General features: G+C 49.6%; 3 protein-coding genes across 5 annotated transcripts in view; 2 read left to right on the forward strand and 1 right to left on the reverse strand.

Annotated features, from left to right (window-relative positions):
• The first annotated feature begins 1,172 nt into the window (after positions 1–1,172).
• Positions 1,173–4,071, forward strand: SLC25A5 (solute carrier family 25 member 5). The gene is made up of 4 exons (NM_001309413.2): positions 1,173–1,351; positions 2,351–2,837; positions 3,060–3,200; positions 3,588–4,071. Exons 1-4 carry the CDS (start codon positions 1,241–1,243, stop codon positions 3,743–3,745), a joined length of 897 nt encoding a protein of 298 aa, NP_001296342.1. The 5' UTR covers positions 1,173–1,240; the 3' UTR covers positions 3,746–4,071.
• A 2,018-nt stretch (positions 4,072–6,089) lies between these two features.
• The window catches only part of UBE2A (ubiquitin conjugating enzyme E2 A), an 81,038-nt gene continuing 61,678 nt past the window's right edge, over positions 6,090–25,449 (forward strand). The window contains exon 1 of the mRNA XM_001492266.7: positions 6,090–6,254. The gene's annotated coding sequence lies outside the window, so the exon portion shown is untranslated. The remainder of the gene's footprint in view (positions 6,255–25,449) is intronic.
• The window catches only part of STEEP1 (STING1 ER exit protein 1), a 55,220-nt gene continuing 42,979 nt past the window's right edge, over positions 13,209–25,449 (reverse strand). For 2 of the 3 annotated variants that reach the window (XM_001914739.6, XM_070258299.1), the window contains one exon: positions 21,945–22,463. The gene's annotated coding sequence lies outside the window, so the exon portion shown is untranslated. Of the gene's footprint in view, positions 15,441–21,944; positions 22,464–25,449 lie in introns of those variants that run through there. The other variant, XR_011435026.1, reaches the window with a different exon arrangement.

Consider the following 25,449-nt stretch of genomic DNA (forward strand, 5'->3'; position numbering starts at 1 on the left):
GAGGGAGTGCGCTAAAGCTAACAAGCAGGTTTTAAAGAACCTGTGTGGCAAATGCTCACCCAGGACAGGGATTAAGGGGCTCAGTAAGCACTTGTCCATTGACACAATGGCTGTCAATCTAACTCTATTGATTCCTCTAACCTAACCGTTTCTGGAGTTCAGGAATCTACTCAATCCAAGAGCACTTTACCTGGGGTCCAGGGAGCCAAATGCCAACCTAGTTCACACAGTCTCTGAACCTTCCGGGTACAACTTCTATATTTGGCTTCTGGGTGAAATAATTCCCCCAACCCCAGCTGAGTCCTTTGGACTCTCCTGTGCCAATCCCATGCAAGATCTTTGTTACATTCTATTTTTTTAGTATTTTGTTAAATTGTAAACCCGAGTCTGGAGCCCGCTGACACTGTCCCAGCTCTGCTGTTCCTCCGATTTCCTCTGGCATCACGGGGAAGCTCCAGGGCCGTGCCAGGTCTAGGGTGAGGAGAGTGACGCACTTGCCTTGGCCCAAAATTTAAGGGGGAGCTAAATAATTTGGTAATCAAAATAAATGATTTTATAATGCGCTATTTTAAAAAATCAAAAGTAATGCAAAAACTCGTGATGAACAAACTATCAACATTTAAAATAACGACAGGATCCCACCCTGCACTTGAATGACCCTGCCTCACTTGCCCCAGCCCTGGGGCTCCAATTCAACTTTACTTACAAAAACAGGCGACGGGCCAGCTGGCCGTAGTTTGCCTATATGAATTTTTTTGAACGTTGTATTAAATATTCCTTATTTGATTACCGAGGGTTTGTTGGCTTTCCCTTAAATCCTGCGCCTCACCCTTGTCCTGGCCCTGCTCCAGAGGGTTTTATGCAGGCACACCGTGACCTCTCCCTTCCTCCCCGCTCCCAGGCTCTCCCAAGATCCCGCGGCCGGGTCCTGGGTATTCCCTGTCGCCGCCCCTTCCCCGGGCCAGGTCAGGTGCTGCGTGCGAGCCGCAGGGGCGCGGAGGGCGGCCCGGCGCAACCCCGCGGCTCCTCCCACCGCGCGCTCAGCCACTCAGCCGCCTCTCCGCCCCGCGCGCTCGGGCTCGGCGCCCGCCCCGGCCCGCCCCGCCCCCAACGCCGGCCGCCCTGGCGCCGGCTCCCCGTATATAAATCGGCCATTTGCTTCGCTCCGCCCCAGAGCCCCGGAGTGCAAACCGGTTTCTAGTTCTGTCCCGTGGTCGCTCGCCTCCTCTTTCCTTCCAACATGACAGATGCCGCTGTGTCTTTCGCCAAGGACTTCCTGGCAGGTGGAGTGGCCGCGGCCATCTCCAAGACCGCGGTCGCGCCCATTGAGCGGGTAAAGCTGCTGCTGCAGGTACGTCTCGGGATCAGAGAGACCGACCAGGAAGTGGGGGGAGGGGGGCGCGCAGAAATGGGTGCCCCAGGGATGGAGGAGATCGAATCCTTTGGACATGTCCAGAGAAGTGGCAGCTTGGGGGCAGGGGTGGCCGCAGAGTGGGACCAAAAGGCAGACCTGAGGGAGATGCTTTAGTGCCCTGGAGTTCTGGATCTAGGAAGGAGTCGGGGGATGCGGGAGGTGAGGCGGACCAGGGCCTTGGCATCCCGGAGGCAGCAAACTCGGATGGGGCGCTCCGGGAGTGGCTGTCTCCCGAGCCATGGGATCAAGGGCGAAGCCTGAAAGCCGGCGCTAGGAGGAGGAACACCTGTCCTTACCGACGACCTCAAGGTCGCGGCAAGGAGATAACAGCCTTGCGGAGGCCATGCGGCCGGTCGAGCGGCCACGCAGCCGGCGGACGCGCTTAAACCTCGCCGGGCCGGAAGCCGGCGCCGGGAAGCGCGTGCGCCTCTGCGGCCGCCCCCGCGCGGCCGGCCAGCCCGCCCGGCGCCCGCCACCCGCCTGGGCGGCGCGTTGCCCGGCTCCGGCTCTAGAGGGCGCGCCCGCACGGGCGTCGGCGTGGTGGCCCACGGGTCACCTCTGGGAAAGTGGTGGGGGCGGAGCAGGAGGGAAACAGCTTCGGAGACCTGAGGCGGAGGCCACTGTCGCCAAGGTGACCGTGCCCTACATGGGACTTGCCCTAATGCTTCTGCACCTGAGTCTAAGGTAGTGACCTTTCTCCCAGGTCTAAAGGTCATGGGTCCATGCGAAGGTGCCCCCTCCGCACCCAAAGGGATGGAGGCTTAATGCCTCTAAGGGTGTAGATCACCCGTGACAAGGCTAGGAGGGTCCAGCCCGTGTGCTAGAGAAGACTAGATTTGGGGAGGGGGGGAGCGTTAATTGAGATGATACAGTCTCTTTCCTTTTCCCTTCTCCATGGTTGTAACTCTCCCTGGTGGCTTCCTTCTTGTCTGTCAGGTGCAGCATGCCAGCAAGCAAATCACCGCAGATAAGCAATACAAGGGCATTATAGACTGTGTGGTTCGGATCCCCAAGGAGCAGGGAGTCCTGTCCTTCTGGCGTGGTAACCTGGCCAACGTCATCAGATACTTCCCCACCCAGGCGCTCAACTTTGCCTTCAAAGATAAATACAAGCAGATCTTCCTGGGCGGTGTGGACAAGAAGACCCAGTTTTGGCGCTACTTTGCAGGGAATCTGGCATCGGGTGGTGCCGCTGGGGCCACCTCCTTGTGTTTTGTGTATCCTCTTGATTTTGCCCGTACCCGTCTAGCGGCTGATGTGGGCAAAGCTGGAGCTGAAAGGGAATTCAGAGGCCTCGGTGACTGCCTGGTTAAGATCTACAAATCTGACGGGATTAGGGGCCTGTACCAAGGCTTTAATGTGTCTGTGCAGGGTATTATCATCTACCGAGCTGCCTACTTCGGTGTCTATGACACTGCAAAGGGTAAGTTTGCTCTGTGCTTTGAAACCGTGTTCTTATGAGACAATTTAAAAGATCATCATGCTATCCTAATTTTCTAGGAGCCAGAGATTTTTTGTAATTGCTAAGGAAAGCCCAGGTCATCCCGTACAACCCTTGTGTATAGATGCAATTTGAAGGGAGGTAGAAAACAAGAGGTCAGTTCACTTCTGCTTTCTGGTAAAAGTATCTCTTTCCTATTCTCAGGAATGCTTCCAGATCCCAAGAATACTCACATCTTCATCAGCTGGATGATCGCACAGTCCGTCACGGTGGTTGCTGGGTTGACTTCCTATCCATTTGACACTGTTCGTCGCCGAATGATGATGCAGTCAGGGCGCAAAGGAAGTAAGTTCCACTTGAGCAGAAGGTAAAGATGTGTGCATGGGGCATGGGCACAAACTGGCAATGCCTGACTTTAACAACGGCAGCCTGTTCAGAGCGCAGGATGAGCTGGTTGGTCTGCTGCACAGTTGCCTTTGAGCGGACCCTTTGCATGCCTATGAATGAGGGTGCTTAAATGGCATTAGAGGGTAAGGCTGATGGGGAGTCTGCATATCCCTGTTGTTGTCTAGTCACAGCATTAATATTTCAGTATTGGCCACGCTAATGTGTATGTGTTGGGTTTTTAAAAACCGACATTAGCTCTTAGGGGTGGGGCTCTGGTTTAGTCTAGCAAATCTTAGGACTTTCATCAGCCTTCCGTCACCAACTCCATGTCTTTATTCTTTGCAGCTGATATCATGTACACAGGCACGCTCGACTGCTGGAGGAAGATTGCTCGTGATGAAGGAGCCAAAGCTTTTTTCAAGGGTGCATGGTCCAATGTTCTCAGAGGCATGGGTGGTGCTTTTGTGCTTGTCTTGTATGATGAAATCAAGAAGTTCACATAAGTTATTTCCTACTCCGCTCCCCGCCGTGAGCAGGCATGTTTTATTATGTAACATATCTTGAGCATTCTTGACAGACTGTTGGCTGTCTATTTATCAATGGCAACTATTTACTGGTTGAAAATGGGAAGCAATAATATTCATCTGACCAGGTTTCTCTTAAAGCCATTTCCATGATGATGATGGGACTCAATTATATTTTTTATTTCAGTCACTCCTGATAAATAAGAAATTTGAAGAAATAAAACATCTGAAATAGAATTTTGTTTGTGGTTTATTTTCATGTAAAAAGAAATTTTGTAATGTAGTGAGTGCTGCATTTGAGTAAATACTACATTCAATAAATGTAATATCTCCTGAAGTGAAGAGCTTTCTTTTAAAACCCATCTTCAGCCATCCACTTATCAAAGAATAGCTTTGAAATTCAGGCCCGGTGCATCCAAAACCATAGGTCCATTGGCTGTGGGCGGTCATAGCCGAATGAGCTTTCCCCAAAAGGTTCTATGTACCCACCTTTCCTGTGGTTATTAATTAAGAAAGATAAGCTGAATTTAAAACGGTTTGTTATGTGAATTTCATCCCATTTAAACAAGTTGTAAAATAGAAGGTACTAATAGTTACAGTGTTTGTCCTGTTTCCTTCCCTCATCCATCTTTACCTGGCTCAGGCCGTTTTAATTTAATCCCGTTCCAAGCAGAGGCTTAGAGCTGGCGCAGTGCTGAGAATGCAGTGCTGGTAAAGATTATGGAGAGAGCCAGACAACTGCCACAACTTCAAAATTCCTTTTAGAAGGAACCGAGCATCTGCATTTTGCCTAACATGTTAGCCCAGTCCATGGAGGACATTTATGTTTCTTTTGGATAAGCCCTGATTTGGGATCCAGGTGAGAATGTGCAATTTCTGTAGCTCTCGATTAGGTCTCAGAAATCCAGTGGACTTTGCCTGTAACACGAGATTTGTATGACGAATAAAGCACCAGGGCTGTCAAGCCACAACATTCAAAGTAGAAAATGACAGAATAGGTGATCCACGTGCACAACTGCAACCCATTCCAGAGGAGCCTCGCACACTGGCGTGTCTAAGGGCTGCTCACAGACGGCCGTGCGCAGCCTGCATTAATGCCCAGGGATCCTAGAGGTTTTTCTTGCGTGCCCCCTGGCCAAGCACCTGAATCATAGTATAGCTTAGTTGTTAAGAACTCTTTTCACAATGTATACACATGTCAAAACATTGAGTTGTATAATATATATAATTTTTATATGTTAAAGATATCTTAATAAAGTTTAAAAAACCAAAACTGTTCTGGTATCAGAGAGGCCTGGATTCTGCCACTTAATTGTGCTGTCAGGCAAGTTACTTAATTTCTCTACGCTTCAGTTTGCCTCATCTATAAAATGAAGATAATAATACCTGTCTCAGGGGGTTGTTGCAAGGATTAATTTATGCAAAGCATCTACCATAGAACATGCATAATAAGCACTCTGTGGATGGTAACTATGCTCATTATTAAGAGGCAGTTAAGATTTTGGGGGCTCCAGAAACAAGGACCTGGATTTGAATCCTAGCTCTGCTGCTTACTTAGCTGTATGACCTTGACCTTGGGCAAGTCACTTAATCGCTCAGTCTCCCCATCTGTAAAGTGGGGATATCAGCGCTAACCACGTTTCCCAGGGATATTGTGAGGGTTAAGTCACGTAAAGCATGTAGAGCAATAAGTATGACGCCTGGCATCTAGCAAGCACGCCAATATGAGTTTTTCCATAATGAGGCATCCATTTTGTTGGAGATTTGCCCAAGCAGAGCACTACTTAAGAAGGAACTCAAGCCCACTTTTATTCTTCTGTAACAGCCTAGACATATTATATTGTGTAGGATTTATGGACAATAAACTTCAGCTTAGGTCTTTTTCAGCTATAGATTTTGATACTGAAAGGGGCTAAGAGGTTGCCCACTCAGGGCTGCAAACCACAATACAAGAGAACCTGAGCCCCCTTTATGGTTACTACAATGGATGTGGACTCACTGAGCTGGCAGCTATTAAAAGAAACCTAGGCCCAGGCATTAATGATTAGAAAGCAAGAAATGGTGCCTCCTACAATTGGGTGGCTGACATAGATGAGGTGTTTTTTTTTTTTTTTTGTTCTTTCTATTCTTGTTGTTCAATGATTTTTGAAATTTAATTTAAAGACAAAGTGGTTTTAATCTCTCCAAGCTGTGCAGGATAGTGCTATAGAATTCATTATGTCCATTATGCTCATGCGAACATTGATGGTGCACAATCTTAGCAACACCCTAATTTATGCCGTTGTTTTGTTACTATTCAATGCATAACAGGATCCGTGAAGCCGATTCCAGGTGAGAGAGCCAGAATACAGGTCAGCTTGCGCACAGCCGCTCTCTCCATTCCAGGGGCCTCTCCACTCGGTCACTGGAGGCAGTGTGCTGCGGGTGCTCCGGCCCGCCGGTGAAAGAAACCGGGGGTATCTCCCCACAGGGGCTGTTGTCGTGGATGGTAAGTCATTTAAGCCATTATTTTCATATTAAAAGAAATGCAGATATGTTAGAGAGCCTATTGCACCATTTGAATGCATTTTATAAACAAGCCGCAAAGAGAATTCTTGTCTACAGAGGACCATTTCTGGCACTGCCCCCAGACCCCGGGGGGAACCCATTCAGCCTCCTCTGCCATTACGGATACTTCGGTAGAAAATTTGTAAAAGTACTGCTGGACTAGGTAATAGATTTTCGAGTGTCAGTGTTACTGGGAGAAATTTCATTTCTCCTGTGAAGTTTGTGAGCATAGTATTTCTAATTTGTTTTTTAGATTTATAGCACAATTAACATCGGTACATGGTAATCTGTCAAATAGTAAAGAAAAGATATAAAATGAAACGCAAATGTCCCCCTGTCCTACCTCTCCCATCCCTAGTCCCCCTCCTCAAAAGCAACCGTTAGGACCCGTGTCTTGTATAGCCATCCAACAAGAATGAATGCCTATTGTTGTAATCGTAGCACATTTGTTTTTATCTGCATCATATTCTGATCGCTTGGATTCAAAATGGCATGATTCTCTTAGCCCAGTGTCAGACTGTGGGGCATCAGACGCAGACGCTCTTGGAGGCAGGAGGGTGGGGAAGGGGTAGCTTCTGGACTCTGAGTGAGGATTTCTAAGTGTGACCCTTTCTTAAAACCCTAAACCAGTACTTTCGTCTCGGGTTTTAGCTTTGGTCACTGAGTGACCTGGGGGCAAGACACGTCTAATGTCAGAGCCGTAGTTTCTTCTCTAAGTCCCTTCCAGTTTAGCTGCTCTCTGGCTCCATCGTTTTTACATAAAGCAGAATCGGTGAAAGGACCGGGATTAGGTGGTTTAATCCTTCCAGAGAACATTTTTAAATATCCAACACAGTCGTAAATGAATAGTCTGACTCAGAGCAGTCATTTGCAGGCTGTGTGGGTGGGTTGGCATTGGCAAATGAAATTTACAACTGTAAAGATTTACATTAATTTCGGGACCAAGAAGCTGAGCGACAAAATTACAGCTCAGAGTTTGGGTCAAAGGTGATCTGATTTATCTCAAAAAAATTAACATCTGTCTTTTCAAAGCCTCATCTTATTATGTATAATGTGCACTTCGGTATGCAGGTGGAGATTTATTTGAGCAACAAATATTGGATGCTGCAATTTCTGGACACAAAACATGCCTTGTGTTCCACTCAAAATGTTTGGAGGAGCTCCCCCATTATTTCAGCCATTATTTGCTTTATGTGCAGGTGAACAAGTTCAGACGCACAGTGCTCTTCTTAGCCAAAGGTTTAAAAGAGCCCTTGGTATCCCGGCAACAAATATAAACAATGTTCAAGTGACAGATTGGGTGCTTGTTTTCACTGGACCCTCTTCGGAGACAAAACTGAGTGAAATTAAAGAAGTCCGTTAATCCGTGACTGTCAATGAAGGAGACAGTGGAAGAGCGGTCTTGATGATGAGCATCCATCCGGGGGTTTCATTTCCCTGGGCAACTTTTGTAGGGAGGAAATTTAACACTCTCGAGATTTAAGAGAACATGCTGAATCTGATCACGTGACACGTTTCACCACCTCTAATGTTTTCACTCCCAGTACGGAGATGCTTGCGGCCCTAAAGACATAACCAGAGCAAGGTCTGCGCTAAATCACCATCAACAGGTCGACTTCCAAGGGCTTCGTATTTGGGAGTGAAACGGAAAACTCTTCTGTCTAAATGAGCTTCCAGTGCCCTGCTCGGCGACGAGCAGAGACATCTAACGGGCAGAGGCAGATGGACTGTGAAGCTGACGATGCTCCAGCTTCAGAGCCACCCCTGGCACGGGTGCCTTCCCAGCCCTCGGAGGTGCTGTAGCAACGTATTCATTTGCTCATATGGTTTTGTAAAATTTTCAAAAGTAAGATATGTTTGCGTTTTTTTTAAAGAGGGCACCAAAATTCTATAAACGGAATTTGGAGCCAGCCCCATACATCAGAGCAGAGGTGGGACCTAGGTCTGGGACCTCCTCATCACCGGATGTTGCCACTGCGCCCCATCTTCCCACTCAGGATTCGCTCATGAGAATCTTTGGGGCCAGAGGTCTCATTTTCAATGACCTAACTTTCTCACTTGACAACTGTGCAACTTTGACTTACCTGCCTTGTGCCTCAGTTTCCCCATCTGGCATATATGGATAACAATAGGACCTACCTCGTAGCAATAGTGTGAAGATTAAAGGGGTTTATAATATGTGTAAAGTGCTTAGAATAATGCCAGGCACCTGCTTTACACAACTTTGCTATTATTATGAATATTATTGTTTTATTGGAATGCTTTCAATTATTTTCATTTCATTCATGGGAGATTGGTGTAATGGATTTATCCCTGACCTACAGATTTTCTAAAACGGTCTCAAGAAAATGCCACATGTACTGTAGAGAACGCATCCCACACAGAAAGAAAGAAAAGGACTCTTTTGGAATGGGCCGAATAGCAACATGTGGTTATAGTGACGATCCTGAGCTTGAACTCAGAGCACTTACTTTACAACTCTGATTATGAAAGGGAGCAAAGGCCAAAAGGAAATCTGTCCTGCCTCACACCCAGCCCTCACAGCCCTGATGGCCCAGGGACACTGTGTGATCCTCAGGCCTCCCTCTGTTCCTGTAGTATTTCAAGGAATCCGTGAGGCCCCAGCCTGATTACCCAACCCCATGACTTCGCTCCCCAGGGAAAGAAGCTGCTGGAAGAGGCTTCGGACGGAGGAGACCTTTGGAAACAAAGGATCTCCTTTCCTTTTGTAATTAAGCTCAGGGTTCAAGAGGCCATTTATTATTATAAACATTGAGTTTTATAGTGGGCTTACCTTAGAAGTGAAGGTCAGGGGTAAGGTGCTTGGGCTTCTGGGTAAAAACACGCTGTTTGCCAATTAGGATAGAAAGCTGGGAATCTGGCCACTGCAGCGGTATTCCCACCCCGGCTCCATGCTTCTCTGTCTGGCTTGGGTCACATCACGCCTCATGATGGGTTAATGCCTCAGTTTGTCCACCAGGAAAACTGGAAATCAACTTTTCTCGTCTGAGTTACAATATTAGTTTCTAAATCTTCTAATAGGGGCTGTATCTCTTTTCAGAATTTCGAGAGCTAGACAGATTAGATTAAATTAAACCTGCTTCTGCTCATGAAACAATCCATGCAACCAAGTACTAGTGATTGCTCTAAAACTACAGAATCAGGATCATAGCTCATTATTTTCACCTCCTGAATGCCAGGTACTGTGCTAAACACTTTGCATAGATTAGCTCCTCATCCGCACAACAGCCCTGAGAGGTGGGTATTATTATTGACTCCATCTTACAGCTGAGGCTTAGAGAGGTGAGGTGATGTACTCTGAGCTGTCTGACTTGACAGGAGGCTTCAAAGAGAACTTCAAGGTGATCCCGACCAACTATTGATTTTGGGTCGTGAAATATATTAAAATATGGAAGCTGGCTAGTTTCAGTACCAACAGACAAAATCCACTTGACAAATATTAAATAGAATTTGTCATAACCAAAGCACTGTTTACAGAGTCCATTTTTAGAGCATGGGTTATTTTCTATTTTCAGGCAATTTAAGAATTATTGTTGTAAAAACTTCCTTGAACCTAAAGCTCTAGAGTTAAATTTGATTTTATCCAAGTTTCGTTAGCTTTTTTCAGGACACACCTTCCTTTTACATGAAGGCTCTTAGCAAGGAATGCTGAGCCCCCTCTAAGGTTACATGCTGAGGTGGGGTTATTGGGCCATTGGGTAAGGGCCAGACCAACACACAACCACATGACCAGGCGGTGTTTGGCGCCCCCTCATCTCTCGCCAGGGTTAGGAGTCTCAGAAAAATGCTGAGACCTGGGCTTTGGTCTGCCTTATCTGGTTGCACCTTATATGGAGAGACAATAACATGCACCTCATGTAACCTGCTACTCCTTCCGCGCATGCTCCACAGTCCCAAACCAAGCCACTTGTCATTCCCAAGCCATGCCAGTCACTATCATAGTTCTAAGCTTTGTTGTACTATTACACCCCCCAGCCTGCCCTTCCCTGCCTCTCTGCCAGGGCATGGTCCTTCAAGACCCAGCTGAGGTCACAGCTCCTCTGTGAGCCTTCCCAAACTCCACCAGCCAGCACTCGCTGCCACCTCCTCCAAAGTGCTAGGGTAGTCTATTCATGTCCGCTCTAGGAGCATAAGGATTTTGTCTGTTTAATTCATAGTTGTATCGCCAGTGCCTAGAACAGTGCCTGGCATATAGTAGGTATTCAAGAAGTCATTGTTAAGTGAATGAATTATAATGTTTATTTCACAGTATGGTAACTGTTTACTTGTCTGCCTCCATTAGGGGCTGTGTCTCGTCCCTCTTTACCTTCCTAACACTGAGCACAGAACCTAACCCATAGTCAATGTGTGCTAACTGGCCATTGGAGGGAGAAATTAGTAAGAGAAGGAATGAATGGACGACATGTAGAATTTGTTCCTTTGGTTATCAGTTGGCCTGAATGAATCTGGCTGGATCCAGCCCCTTGTCACCTGGGACCAGTTCTGCACAGGGCCTTCCTGACTTTCGTCTGTTGCTTGCCCAGCCCGTGGGCTTAGAGGAAGGATCTGGATACAGCAGGGGTTTGGAAATCACCTGGCTCTGGTACTTCTGCTCTGTGGTCCATGCTAGAGAACTAGAGGGCCAGGGCCTTGGGACACCTCCCCCCCAAATCCATGTGAAAAACAGGTATGACTCCATATCAAGTGCTCCCACCATCCTGTAAACGTATGCTGCCCATTTGATCATGAACCCCCAACATGGAGCCCTCTATGTAGTAAGTACTTGATGGGGATCTGGTTATGATGGTGACAATGCTGAACACTGCCTGTCACACAAGATGACTCAGGCTACTCCAAAGGGAGAGGAACAGGCATGTTACTGGGGCACCTGAGGACGCTGCCATCAGAGCTGTACCAATTGCACACCCACGTGACTTATTAGGGCTGATTAGACCAGACATACTCCTGTACCTGGGCCTAATGTTCCCAGCTGCTAAGACAGCTGGGGCCAGTGAAAGCCCGTGAGAACCCTAGAGTGAATGGGACCCTCTTTGACTTGCTCTGAAAGCAAGTGAGTTTGTTTTCTCTCTCTCTCTCTCACTCACAGGTGGGTGGGAAGCCCCTAGGGGTACGCCAGGGGCTTGGTCTCTTACTGCTCACCCATTGTCATTTCTTGAGCATTTCCTATGGGTTAGGCACTCTTCTAATGTGTATGGATTCTCTCATTTAATCCCTTCAGCAAGTTTATGATGCAGGTGCAATGATGACCATTTTCCAGGTAAGGATAACTGAGGCACCGGGCAAGCCACTTATAGCACCTGCTGCTGAAACCAGAGGCCCCCCCACTTAGAGAGGGCCAGGAAGCAGAGCAGGATGGTGTGGTGCCTGGAAAATGACCAGGGAGCCCCCAGGAAGGGGAGTGGTTCAGGCTGGGAACCATCGGCCTGTATGGGGACTGACCCAACATCAACAGCGTCAGGAGAGGCGCTTGGTGTAGTGGTTAAGAGCATGACTCTGCCGCTTTCCAGCTGTGAGACCCTGGGCAAGGTACTAAGCTCTCAGTGCCTCAGCTTGCTCAGCTGTAAAATGGGATCAAGAACAGTACTACAGTGTAGATGAAATGAGTTAGTATTTGCGAGGCGCAGGCAACAGAGTTTGGCACAGAATACGTGCTTAAGTGTTAAGCGACCGCCGGGCTCTCTCGGAGGCCAGCCTCTTCCCTTTAGGTGCCAGTCTTTTCAAGGGAAACTTCGGAGGGGCCACTCTCAGCGTGTTGGCTACAATAGTCTTTGCCGCGAATGGGCGGAGTAGCGGAGGGAGATGCCCCCGCCCGCCACCGGGGGAACTGAAGACAGCTAACTAGGAGAGAGGAGGGTTGGGCACGCCCCGAGGGGCCAAATGCAGCTGTTGTGGGCCTAATGGCGATTCCAGCGGCTGGAGTGCCCTGCTGGAGGAGAGAGGCAGGCTGAGGAAGCCGCAGCGCAGCAGCCGCCGCAGCAGCCGAGGGCGACCCCGCGCGCGCCGCGCTCAGCGTCCGGCTCCAGGCGCCTTCTCGCAGCTGCCTGCAGAGGGCGCGCTCCTCCTCGCCTCGGCCTGGGCTCGGCTGGGAGCGCGGCGACCTGCACGCCACCTATCTCTTCAGCTGCTCGCCGCCTATCTCGGGCCAACCCACCTCCTCCAAGAAGCCTCCTCTGACCACTGCAGCCACACTCTTCCTCCCCTGATTCCCCAAGACATCATCTGCGCTTGCGTAATTTAGAACTTGGATGTGTGCTGGCTGGTTCGCTGTGTGTGTGGATGTATTGGACAAGTCTTGGCTCCACATTATCGATAATACCTTGTGTTTCTCCCCCCGTCACGCAGGGCCTCTGGCACACTGGTAGCCACATAGCGGATGCCCCGCAAACACTTGACTTGCCTCTATGAGGTCTCGCTGTAGTGACTCCCAAAGGAAACCCTCAGGGTCCCTGATGTCACAGAGCCCAGGAGTGGCAGAAGGGGCACCTAGCAGGATGCCTGCATGACCTCAGTTGCCACTTTGAGCGTTTACTAACCAGGTGGGATGGGTAATAGCCCACTCAGGAGGCAATGCCGTGGTGCAGAGGAAACCTGTCTGTAGGGAAGTTCGGCGATATGGGACCATGTGCTGAGCCCCAGCTTCAGTGCAGAGTCCTGTGCTGGGCAGCCGGGACACAGAGAGACATAAACGGGGTCCTCTCCCTCATGGGAGGCAGCGTAGAAAAATGGAAAGAAGAGATTTAGAGTCAGAAAATTCCCACACGCACTAGCTGTGCGAACTTGAGCACACCATGTCACTTCTCTGAGCCTCAGTTTCCTCATCCCTATCTCTGAGGGGGGTGAGGGGGCAGCGGCCAAAGAATAGTGGAGCCAGATCTATAATGTTTTCACTTTCGTGAGGATATATTTATCTATTAAGTATTTTAAATTATATTTTAAAGTTGAAAAACAAAATGGAAGTGACAGCATTTTGTGACAATCCGATGATAAAACATTTATGAAAGCTCTTTGTTAACTGAGAGAGACTCCACAAAGGTTCGTCACTTTTTCCATTGCTAAAATAGTAGGCGTTTGGTAAATGCTTCTTGAGGAGAATGAAAATGTTTCCTGGGTGGTGAGGTGAACAGTCAAGTTAAGGTGACAGGATCCATGTATAAATGGGAAAGTTAAAGATGCAAGAACATCTGACATGTGCCAAATGACTTGTCCAGACACTTGAGTTGTCCAGATGGCAAATGTTGAATGAACTCAGAAACGAGAGCAATCACGGCGGGTGGTGGAGGCGAGACTCGAGAGGAGCTTGAGGGCTGGCTGGGATCCGGGTAAAGAGGCCTGGGGCAGGCCATCTAGCCAGAGGGAACGCACGGCGGAAGGTGCAGAGCCAGGAAGGTGTGAATGGTCAGGAACTGCAAGTGCTGGAGGGAAGACCTCTGCTTTTGCTCACTATTGTAGCCCCAGTGACTAGCACAGTCCTTGGCATGTAGTAGGTCTTCAGGACGTTTTCATGGAAGGAAGGAACAAGCGAATGAACGAATTTGGCCAAGTTGAAATCAAAACTTCCCAGAACTCACGAGAGTCAGGACAAGCAGACAAACAGAAACTAGCAGGACACAGATGTCTGAAGCAAAAACATCGTCTCCCCACTAGATTGGAAGCTCCAAGAAGGGGAGACAGAGCCGTGCCTGGCTTTTTCATCCCTGTATCCTTAGCACCAAGAACAGTAACCAGCACATAGAAAAAGCTCTAGAAATATTGGCTGCAGGAGTGAGTGAGCGGATGAATGTGGCATTGCAGAAAAGGCATGGACTGTGGGGTCAGACAGCCCTGAGTTTGAGTCCTGGTTTGGCCAGTCATTGCCTGGGTGACCTCGGGCAAGTTGCCCAACATCTCTGAGCCTCATTTTCCCTTCTGACATTAATACCCACCTCTCAGGGGTGTCCTGAAGAGACAATGACATAATGTGTATCAAGTGCCTGCTGCAACCTGCAAGGACACTTGGTCGCCATTGTGATCACATCCCTTCGGCTGGAGCAGATTTCTGAGGAGTGCTTTGTATACAGTAGGCCGTCAGTCGGTATTTCTGGCTGAGAGGAAGGTTGGGGGCCTTGAACTTTTTCTCCTGTAGGCAACGAGGAGGCTCACAGGCAAAGTGGGGTGTTGGCTGATTAGCGTGGACGTGGTGTGGGGCGCAGGCTACAGGCGAGGAGGGGAGGAGGTGCAGGTGTGGAGGCTGTCATCACTGTGAGGGGATTAGGATAGGCTAGGACGACGGCAGTGGAGATGGAAAGAAAGGGATAATGGGAAAAGGAGAAGCAAGGGGACTTGTTTTCAAAAGGAGACCGCTGGGAGGGGAATGCAAGGAAAGAGAGGCTAGGTCTGAGCCCAGCAAGATGCAGAGCGGGTGTTACTGCCAAAGAGCAAGGAGCTGAACCCCATGTGGAGCCCTCAGTCAAAGAGCAGAGGGACCCAGAAGACACAGGGGCTTCTGCTGTCCCTGGTCAATGAAAGTTACAGTGGCCAAGTGCCAGACCCTGTAAGATTTTCAGGCAATGGTATTTTTCCAGGAATTTTAGAGACTGTGTGTACTTTCTTCTTCTCTTCTCCCAAAATGTCAGAAAAGCACAATCCACAAGGGGGCAGATGATACCTGCCAGAGTCCAATTTCGATGGAAATGCAGTGATATTAAAAGGCAATCTTCCCTCATAGATGCTCCAGCTGTCCAAACGAGCACGAACAGGATGTCGGCGTCATTCATTTCCCTTGGCTCATTAGCAGGAGCTGCGCTGCCAGAGGTGTGTGAGTTGTGATGTGGCCACAAGGTGAGCACTAGGGAGCTGCAGAGCCCATGCCTGACTACAGGGGACATGGGTTATGGCTCAAACTTGGCGCTGCCTCCTGCTTCCAACTCCTGGCCTCCTCGCCATTTGCATCTCCCTAGCAGGGCCAAGCAGGAGCAAGGAGTCTGATGCCCAGCGGGCCTGATGGTGCGAGCAGACGTCCTGCAAACTGAGATCAAACAGGCATGTGCCCACTCCAAGCGGAGCCCAGGATTGGGTGTCAGGAAGTGGAAATCCAGAAGAAATCGAAGGTTCCTTTAAGGAACTGAATCTTGTGGAAGAGAAAAGGCAAACCCACACTGGTTGAGAGAGTGGCTCTGGGATCAGGAAGACCTGGTTCAGATCCCAGCTCTACCACTTCTTAGCTCTATGTCCTAGGGAAGCCATTTAACCTCCCCAAGCCTCAATTTCCTCCTCTAGAACATGGGAAAAGTAATAACAGCACCCACCTCACAGCGGGGTTGTGGAGTTTCAATGAGGTAATATGTGGGGCTGGCCCAGTGGCGCAGCAGTTAAGTTCACATGTTCCGCTTTGGCAGCCCGGGGTTTGCCAGTTCAGATCCCGGGTGCAGACCTATGCACCACTTGGCAAGCCATGCTGTGGCAGGCGTCCCACGTATAAAGTAGAGGAAGATGGGCACGGATGTTAGCTCAGGGCCAGTCTTCCTCAGCAAAAAAGAGGAGGATTGGTGGCAGACGTTAGCTCAGGGCTAACCTTCCTCAAAAAAATATGAGGTAATATGTATGTTTTTCTCCTTAAAATCATTAAATTAGAATGCTGTATGTCAAAAAAAAAAAAATGAGGTAATATGTAAATAAGACAGTGACCAGCAAACAGAACTCAATAAATGGTAGCTGGAATCCTTGATATTGTTAGTAGTAACAATAAAGCAATATTGAATATAGAAAAAACTTGGAAGACTCAGTGGCAGGTGAGAAGGAGGTAGGTTTTACCCTGAGTTGTTGAAGGTGAAGAGGCTGGAGTTGTGAGAGCAGAGTGGGGAGGGCATTCCAGGCAGAGGGAGAGAGGGGACGGCTTCAGGGTTGCCAGGTGACTTCACTTGGCTGGCCCGCTGGGTCTACCTCCGTCTGTTGCTGCAAGAGGGCTAAGGGGCTGTAGGCCCTGCCAGGCCAGGCACGGGAGGCTGCTCAGCTCCTCATCTCAGCATTAAGAAGCTGGGGAAGGGAGCTGGCCTGCTGGTGTAGTGGTTAAGTTCACACTCTCCACCTTGGTAGCCCGGGGTTTGCAGGTTCAGATCTTGGGCGCCGTGCTAGGACCCAGCATTGCTCATCAAGCCACGCTGTAGCGGCATCTCACATAAAGTAGAGGAAGGTTTGCACAGATGTTAGGTTAGGCCCAATCTTCCTCACACACACACACACACAAAAAAAGCTAGGAAAGTGATGTGAGGGAAAAAGCATCTCATGAGAACAAGTGTATTAGTCAAAGTTCTCCAGGGAAACAGAACCAATAGGAGAGAGAGTAGGCTTATTATACGAATTGGCTCATGCGATTATGGAGGTCAAAAAGTCCCCAGATCTGCCATCTGCAGGCTGGAGACCCAGGAAAACTGGTGGTGTAACTCAGTCTGAGTCAGAAGGCCTGAGAACCAAGAGCGCCGATGTCCGAGGGCAGGAGAAGACGGGTGACCCAGCTCAAGCCAGAAAAGCAAATTCGCCTTTCCTCCACCTTTTTGTTCTAATGGCACCCTCAACAGGTTGGATGATGCCCACCTGCATTGGCGAGGGTGATCCGCTTTACTCAGTCTACCGATTCAAATGCTAATCTCTTCTCGAGACATCCTCATGGACACACCCAGAAATGATGCTTTACCAGCTATCTGGACATCCCTTACCTTAGTTGACACAAAAAATTAATCATCACAGCAAGCTAAGGAAGATAAGAGGCCCAGTGCTCTCTCTGCAGGTGTAAGCCCAGAGGGAGTAAACTGAGAACATGGAATAAGGGAGTCTGAAAGTTTCTTTGTTCTGGGCTCCATACTAGTATCTAGAATTCCAAGATGATACCCAGTGGGACCTAGAAGTCAGCTTCGACCCACAAAGGCCTCAGCTATCAGCTGCAAATACTCACCCCAGTCCAGTGCCCTCCCCACCCCCAGCCCAGAGGCAGTAAACTGGAGGGAGGTTCTTGACATTTTTAAGCCCAGGGCCTGGTCTAAGGTTTTCATTTCCATGCTGATTTCGTAGGTTGCACTTTCCCTGTTAGCAGATCTTTTTAGGGCCCTGACTCAGGGCCAGCAGAGCTGGGCTCATTTCCTGTCTGCCCTAAGCATATGAGCCCATATGACCTCTGCTTACGCAAGCCTTTGGAGGGAAGCCTTGGCCTAAATAGCCCCAAACAAGAGATAATAGAGAAGCCTTTTATATTTAGCTTTAAGATCTCGTAAGTGATTTTTTGGCAGCGCATTTCCCTTCCTAAATAGGGTTGGATTAGACTAATATTAAAATTATCTTTATGAGAGGCAGTGTAGCAGAGTGGTTAAAAGCCTAATAGCACAGCGGTTATGGGCTCATAACCACACAGTCGGGTTTCCAATCCAATCACCATCGCTTACTAGCTGCTGAGCACTCCGAGGCTGAGTTTCTTCACCTGTAAAACGAGGATAGCCAGCGGACCTTTCCCATTGGGTGCTCGTGAGGACGGCAGGAAATCCACTGCGTGTGAGCACTGAGCCCCATGCCTGGCCCATGTGGGCATTCCATAAAGGGTGGTTAACGATCATCACGTTATTACTATTTCGCCAGCAGACGTGCTGGGCTTTGGAGAAAGGAAGCCTGAAGGTAGCCTGGGGGGAGAGGCCCCGAGGGAAAGTCAGCCCAGGATAAAAGATGGCCAGTATACAATCCGGAACAAACAGTCCATGCCAGAACATTGACTTGTCCGCTCCTTCTCCTGAAAACCGCCAGAACCAGCTTTCTCCGCCTTGGGCTGAAGCTCGCGCTGGTTCTCAGCAGGTCTGGGCTAGAGGGAGCAGGTGGCGCTGGCCTGCGACCAGCTGGACACACAGCCTGTCAGGAAACACTTTCTGCGCCAGGAGGCAGGCCCAGCTGGGGACAGGTGTATGTTTACAAAGTGAATGGTTGTTACCACACAGCCACCTCTGTCCATGAAGCGGGGGGGGGGGGGGGGGGGGGGGGGGGGGGTGGGGGGGGGTGGGGGGTGGGGGGGGGTGAGAGGAGGCCAAAGCCTGTGGAAGGATGACATCCCTTCTGCCTGGGGCAGGGCTCGCCTGCCTCCGCATTCTTGTCAGTTTATCAATTTCCTTTGTGATGTCTTTGGAACAAAGACTAAAAAACGCATGCTTTTTCTAGCCAGGATATGGTGAAAAGACCTCTTGGAAATAACTGTCGTGGCTAAGGCCTGAACTCTGTCACAAGCCAGGAAGACAAATTGGTAAATTCCATCTTTCTGATCCTGGTTCCTCCATCTCTGTCAACAACCCTAGCACTTGGAACACGTCCTTGTGAGCTCTTATCCTGCTGTCTACTTCTTCCAGCTACACATCTGCATACTTGTCTCTCCCTCTTACCTCATTTCTTTTTGCCTAGATAATATATAGGGAATATGTGCTCTGCCACCAAATTCACAAGGCACAAAGGGTTTGCAGGGACACCTCAGTCTCCCTCCCACCGCCATTCCCTAACCACCCGCAGGCAATCTCTGTTACCACATTCTGCTCCTCCCTCCCGGAAGTAACCTATGCATATGCAAGCGGTATTCTGTTAGCAGGAATGGTAGCATTCTTATTCATGTTTGGATTCCCAGTGCCTAGCAGAGTGCCAAACACACTGACCTTCAGAACAAGTTTGTTGGTCGAATGTTTGCTCCAAAATTTGTTGCTCTCGTCCCAGCCCCGGGCGGCTGCATCATCGTCTTGAAATTTCCACAGGTGGATCAAAATGTTACCTGTCTGCGCTTGCAGCTCAGCGGTACTTTCCCAGGGCTGAGATTTACAAAGAGGCCACTGGGGCCTTGCTTACTGTAAACAACTCATTATCTTTCACAATAGAACCCGGAACAGCACCCTGATGCCCTCCTATTCTTCCCTGCTCTGCTCAGCGTCCAGCCAAAGCTTAGCTGTTGGGTGGTTGTTGCCTGAAGCTGGGGTTAAAGAGATTTCGATGCCATGCTCATCTTGGGGAGTTTCTAAGCACACTCAGCTCAGAATTTGGGCCCAGAAAACAAAATGCAGAAGGTTCTGAACCACTGCGGTATGCCTCAGCCTCTGCCAGAGCTGGCTTTCCCAGAAGCATCCAAGCATCCAGACAGCGCCCTCATTCTCACTCATTCTCTCCCCCTCCCCCCAGGTGACTAGGGGACAGGCGGGACTCCTGCACTTGAGCGACATAAAAGAGCCTACGGGAGAAAGGAAAGGGAGGAGTATGAGGGTTGCCCCTTGTCCTGCTCTGCTCTCACGAGACTTGCAAACCCAGTGAGGCACTACACTGACCTTTGCCTGGGGCTGCTCTTGGGGCCCTACTCTACCTCCAGAGGGCTGAGGAGAGCCCTCCTCAGAGGCTCCCCAGCCAACACCTTCTGGGAAGTATTGCTTTGACTGCTGAGCCGGGAGAAGTGCTCAGCCTCCCCAAAGATATGTATGGGGCTGTGGCAATGGGCCTGTGCCCTGCAGGCTGCAGAGCAAGACACCAGCCTGGAAACCAGGTCCAGGTCCCGGTGGTCATCAGAAGTCCTTCTGCCAGATTGGCAGGCTGTGCTCCAGACAACAGAGGTGTCCTGTGCCTTTCAAAGGGCTGGGTTGTCCACCCAGCTCCTATTAGGCCTTCTCTCCAGGCCTCTCCTCTTTCTAAGTTATTCTGACACAGGCAGTGTGCCTTCCAAGGGACCTAGCACCAGAAAGACTTCTGAAGTCAGCTCAGCCAGGCCACGCATCTACTAGGCCGGGGGCTCCTTGGGAGGTTCCAGGGGAGGAGCCAGGCTCTGTCATCTAGGAAGGCTTCACAGCCTCAGGATGCCTCCTGGACAGCCCTGAGTCACCCTTGGAGACTCACTCAGGGTTTGGCATTCTCTCAGTGACGAGAAACCTAATGATCCTGACCACATGCACCTGCATTCCCTGTGCCTTGTGTTCAGGCAGGGCTGGGCCCAGCTGTGCCAGAACAGCAGGGGTTCAAAGGGCACGCCACCTGGTTCCCAGGGTTGCCCGCACAGAGTTTAATGCAGTTCTGTGGAAAGGGAAAAAAAGCGTATCCTTGACAACCAGTATACACACACAGACTCAGTCAGCAAACCCTTGTTGAGTGTCTGTTATGAACAAGGCCCTGTGCCAAGTACTGAGGGGAGGGGAAGAGGATACGAAAACAAATTAAGCGTGGCCCTTGTCCTTGAGGACTTTGTCCTCTACCAGAGAAGCGAGCCACATATATAACTAGCTATAATATAAGACCAAATTCATCCACTGGCTTGACATTTGCTGAACACACACTCTGGGTGGGGCACTACACTAGATGTGGGGATACACAGCAGAGAAGAGAAAAAAAGTCCTCCCTTATGGAGCTTATGTCCCACTGAGGGACACAGAGAAGTAAGACGACAATCACAATATAGTGTAACAAGGTGCTGCTAGGGGTCAGCAGACATAGCTTCGGGACCAAAGAGCAGGAATGCCTAACTGACACTTGGGGAATCTGGGAAAGCTTCCGAGAGGAAGTTCCAGCTAAACCAAGACCCACGGCTGCCACATGGCACGGCTACAACATGACTGGCGCCTCCTGGAGTTGGACGCCACCATTGGTGGCAGCCCAGGCTGAAGGAGGTATAGGAGTTAGCCAAGAGTACTCAGAAGGCGTGGCAAACGGAAGGTAGCTCAAAATGGTTAGAGTTCAAGGGCCAACTGGTGAATGTGGATGGAGGGGGTGTGGGAGTTGGAACCTCATCACTTTGCAAGTATCACTGTAAAGATTGGATCACACAAAAATTATCAATGGATGCTAAATCTAGTGGAGATTTTAGTGAGAAGCAAGATATTTGCATGGTCTTAAAGTGTACCCCTACAGACTGCTTATTATGTGCAAGGGAGAAAAAAAGTAGCTATGGAGTAGAGAAATTTGGCACCACCTTGAACTGGTGATCAAAATTAACATTGCCTTGAGAGACCGTATTACCTGTGCAGTGCACCAGCAGAGGAGCATAGCCCTGATCAAATCATGGGGAAACATCGGGCAAACACAACACGAGCAGCATTCTGTTAAAAGTGTTAGCAAGAAGGGGCATGTGTTCTTCAAAAATGGCAGGGTCATGGCAAAGACCCAAAAAATGCTATGGAATGTTCCAGATTAATGAAGGCTAAATAGAAAGAACAACTCAATGCACTACCTGACCCTAGAGTAGCTCCTGTACTGGAGGGGAAGAAATGTTCTAAAGGACTTCGGTGTGTCAACTGATGAAGCTGCAGTGTGGACAGTAGATTAAAGTATTGCAACAGGGTTCAGTTTAGGAGACGGAGAGCTGGCCTGTGGCCACGGAAGAGGCCTGCTCTACGCTTGGGAAATATTCCCTGCCGTGCGGGTGTAAGGGCTCATGATGCATACCACCTACTCTCAAATGGCTCAGAAAAAAGTGTGGATGTGTGGGTATATAACGTGTGAATATATGTGTGTGTATATGTAAGGTCTATACGTAAAGTGTGCATACGCGTATGTGCGTGTGTATGTGTGTGTGTGTAGAGAGAGAGAACCCAAATGATAAAGGAAATGGGATAAAAGGTTAACAATAGGTGACTCTGGGCAAAGGGTATACAAATGTTCCCAGTACTATTTTTATTTTTGCAACATTTTATAATTTTGAAATTATTTCCAAATAAAAAGTTAAAAAATGATGACCAGGTGTCTGGTACAAAGGATTGGGGGCGAGTGGTGAGAAATGACAGCAGCAGCCATATCTTTTTTTTTCCAGCCTTCCAGAGATACAGTGGACATACAACGTTGTGTCAGTTTAAGTCGCACCATGTGGTGATTTGACCCGTTTATATATGGCAAAATGATTATGACCGTACTGTGAACTACGTCACATAATGACCATCACATCCATCACCTCACATAATTATTTCTTGTTTGCGTTGAGAACATTTAAGATCTACTCTCTTGGCAGCTTTCAAGTATATAATACAATATTAATAACTGTAATCAGCATGCTGTACACCAGAACTTACTCATCTTATAGCTGGAAGTTTGTACCCTTGACCAGCATCTCCCATTTAGCAGCGGCCAGACCTTGAAGAGACTTCCACATCGCGGTCAGAATCTGGACTTTATCCTGAGGACAATGAGAGAGACGCCACAGAGATATTTAGAAAAAAGACCTTGCACCACAAGGCTGACTCGTTTTGTTTTCTAATTTGTGCCTTTTGATAGTTTACAGATTTGGGACCACTGTCACATACAGTCTATTACAGGGCTGGGAGGGGGCAGTAACAGGTGTGTTGTCAACAGAGTGCAGGGAAAGGCATTGGCCTGGGAGGAGAAAAGATGAGCATGTTGCAGGCTGAGCAGAGAGAGGCATAGGGGTCATTTTCTGAGTGCCTGTTATGTTGGGTGACATTTCACACTAAAGATACAAAGATGAATGAGACAGTAGTCCCTTCCCAAGAAATCTGGTGGTGTCACCATCCTGCAGGATTGATGGGGTAGTGTCCTGGTTTTGTCAGAGGCAGCCGTGAGAGTCTTAGGCTTCAGCCTGGCCTTGCAGGACGGTCAGGGGCTGGTTGGAGCTGTAGCTATCGGGGGCTATCTCTCCAGAGGATGGGGATTTGGGAAGAGAGTCTTGTGTTTTGTGAAGAATGACCACACAAGGAGACAAGCCTTCCTCAAACTCTTAGGAGGGACGGGACCCACCCACCCAGAGCAGAAATGTGGGGCTCTGTCACCTCTTCAGGCCAGAGGTCCCAGCAGAGAATAGGAGCTGCTTCTCCAGCCCCATTCCCAATTTCCTCTCCCCAGTTTCTCCCTCCCTTCTGGAAGGAAGCCCAGACCACATTCTGGGAGATCTTAGCACTCTCCCTCTGAGAAATCTTGGCTGGCTCCCACCCAAGAGAGACCCTGGGAGGGAAGCCCAGTCAGCGGTCACCCAGTCACCGCGGGAGCTGGCCGGCTGAGACCTCTCCCTCCTCCAGGGTGGCACCTTCCCCAGTGCAGTCTTTCTCCTGGGCGGTTCCTTCAGGACCCAGCTGACTCCTTTTCTGGAAGCCACTTCCCCCAAATCCTGGAAATCCCCTCTGGCTCTGTGGACACTCGCACTATCCTACTCTGGGCCTTTCCCTGACTTCCTCATTGGTGTCAAAACTTCCTTTTCATTTCCCATTCCTTCCATTCTGCCTAGGAAAATTTGATGCCGGTAAGATAAATCGGATAAGCTGGGTTCTGCTCAAGAGTGAGCTAGCTTATACCACAGCACGCGCTCCCAGAATTGACGGAAATAAGGGGAATGTTAGGCACCTACAACTTGGAGAGGAAGACATGTTCGGTGAGGTGGGCGTTCTTCCTGCTGCGTTGGGCACGTTATTTGGGACTGGCTTATGGACGGGGTTTAGAATGGAGTTGGGGGGGTAGGGATGGTGGGGGAACTAGAGGCAAGACAGCACATCAAGAGACTGTTGCTGTACTTCAAGATGGTGGCCTGGCCTAAAATCTTGCCAGGACATGCAGGGTTAGGTTGACGAAGCACAAATATGAAGGGTAGGACAGGCCTGACCTGGTGACTGGCTGTGAGCAGATGTGAAATGTGGGAGTGCCCAGGTTTCCTACTTGGCCAAGTAGGTGAGTGGCAGTGCCATTTATTGAGAAAGGGATCATCAGGCAGGACAGATTGCGGGTTTGAGGGGGAAGGAAAGGATGATAAGTGTGGTTGGGTATATTAAATTTGAGTTGCCTGTGGGACATCCAAGTGGGGCTGTCCAGGAGGCATTTGGATTGGGGGTGGGGGGGGGGGTCTGGAGCACAGGAACAAAATGTGGCCTAGAAGCAAAACTTTTAATATCCTAACACACACACACACACACACACACACAGACACCAGAACTTCCAACTTGGTACACACACAGGGTCATTCAGCCCAGGGCCTGTTGACAGAAGGTGTAGAAAGTTCCCACACAGTGCTTTTACGATGCCTCCTCAACAGTCATTATGCATAATCACAAGGACAACAGTAATCTGGGTCTGGAGACATTTTACTCCTGAAACTCCACAGTCACGCCTCTCTGCAGACTTCATAGTACGCCCCGGTCTTTTCCAAACTCCTGTGAATGGTATTGTCGGAAGGCATTTGCTGGAGGATGTGTGGGAATGCTGGTGTGTGTGCTGGGCGGGGCGTGGCGGCTTGGCAGGAAGTGGAGCTCTTGGAAATCTGACGAGTTTCGTCCCTGCCCTTTCAGAGCGTATTGAGCCCTTAGTGTCTGCATCCTCACCCTGGTCAATCCCATCCCGTGTACTACGCTGCCCTCTCAGCTGCACAGGATGTTCTCAGGCGACGCCAAGAGCAAATCGCTCCCCTTCAGTACTTCCGCCAGCCTCAGGAGGCATGGGTGGGGTGGGGCAGTGTGCCTGGGGGTGGGAGGCAGAGGTGACTTTTCTCGTAAGTTGGGAGAAAACCAATCAGCATCTGAACTTCCTGGTTATAGAACATCTGGCTAGTAAAAACCTGCGTGTGCATGGGGGTGGGGATTGGGGAGTTTCCCCTCCCCCCAAGTGTTAGCAATAATAAAGGCCACTCCTCGCACAAGCTGACAAGCTGAGAGCTCCCACACAGGACTCCACACTGGGCTTCTGTTTCACCAGGAAGAAGTCTTGAATGGCAGCCAGACTTGTACTCATTGATTCATTCAGTCAGTGAGGGCTGGTCTTTGTACCGAGTGCTGGGTGGGGTGGGGCTGGGGACTGTGGCCTTGGAGAGCTGCCAGCCTAGGTGCAGACACAGAACATTCATTCGTGCAGTGACATCGGAGCGGTATATCCCAACACGGTCCCAACTGTATCAGCGCAGTTGTGCCTGATAAGTTGCCTGGAGGTGACCTGAGGAGCGGAGATAAGCGCATGTGGCCCAGAGGGAGACAGGGTTCATTCGCGGCCTGTTCGCAGAGGATGGCCCAGAACGCTGGGCAGGCTTTCCACCAGAGAGGGTCATATTCTAAAGCAGACTGAGCCAGTGGGCAAGAGGCCCAACCACAGACCCAAAGTCCCACTGCCACTCTCTCTTTCTGCTGAGAAGGAAACAGGGCCCCAAATGTAGACTCCAAAGACAAACACTG

The sequence above is a fragment of the Equus caballus genome, chromosome X (assembly GCF_041296265.1).
Source record: "Equus caballus isolate H_3958 breed thoroughbred chromosome X, TB-T2T, whole genome shotgun sequence".
NCBI lineage: Eukaryota > Metazoa > Chordata > Mammalia > Perissodactyla > Equidae > Equus > Equus caballus.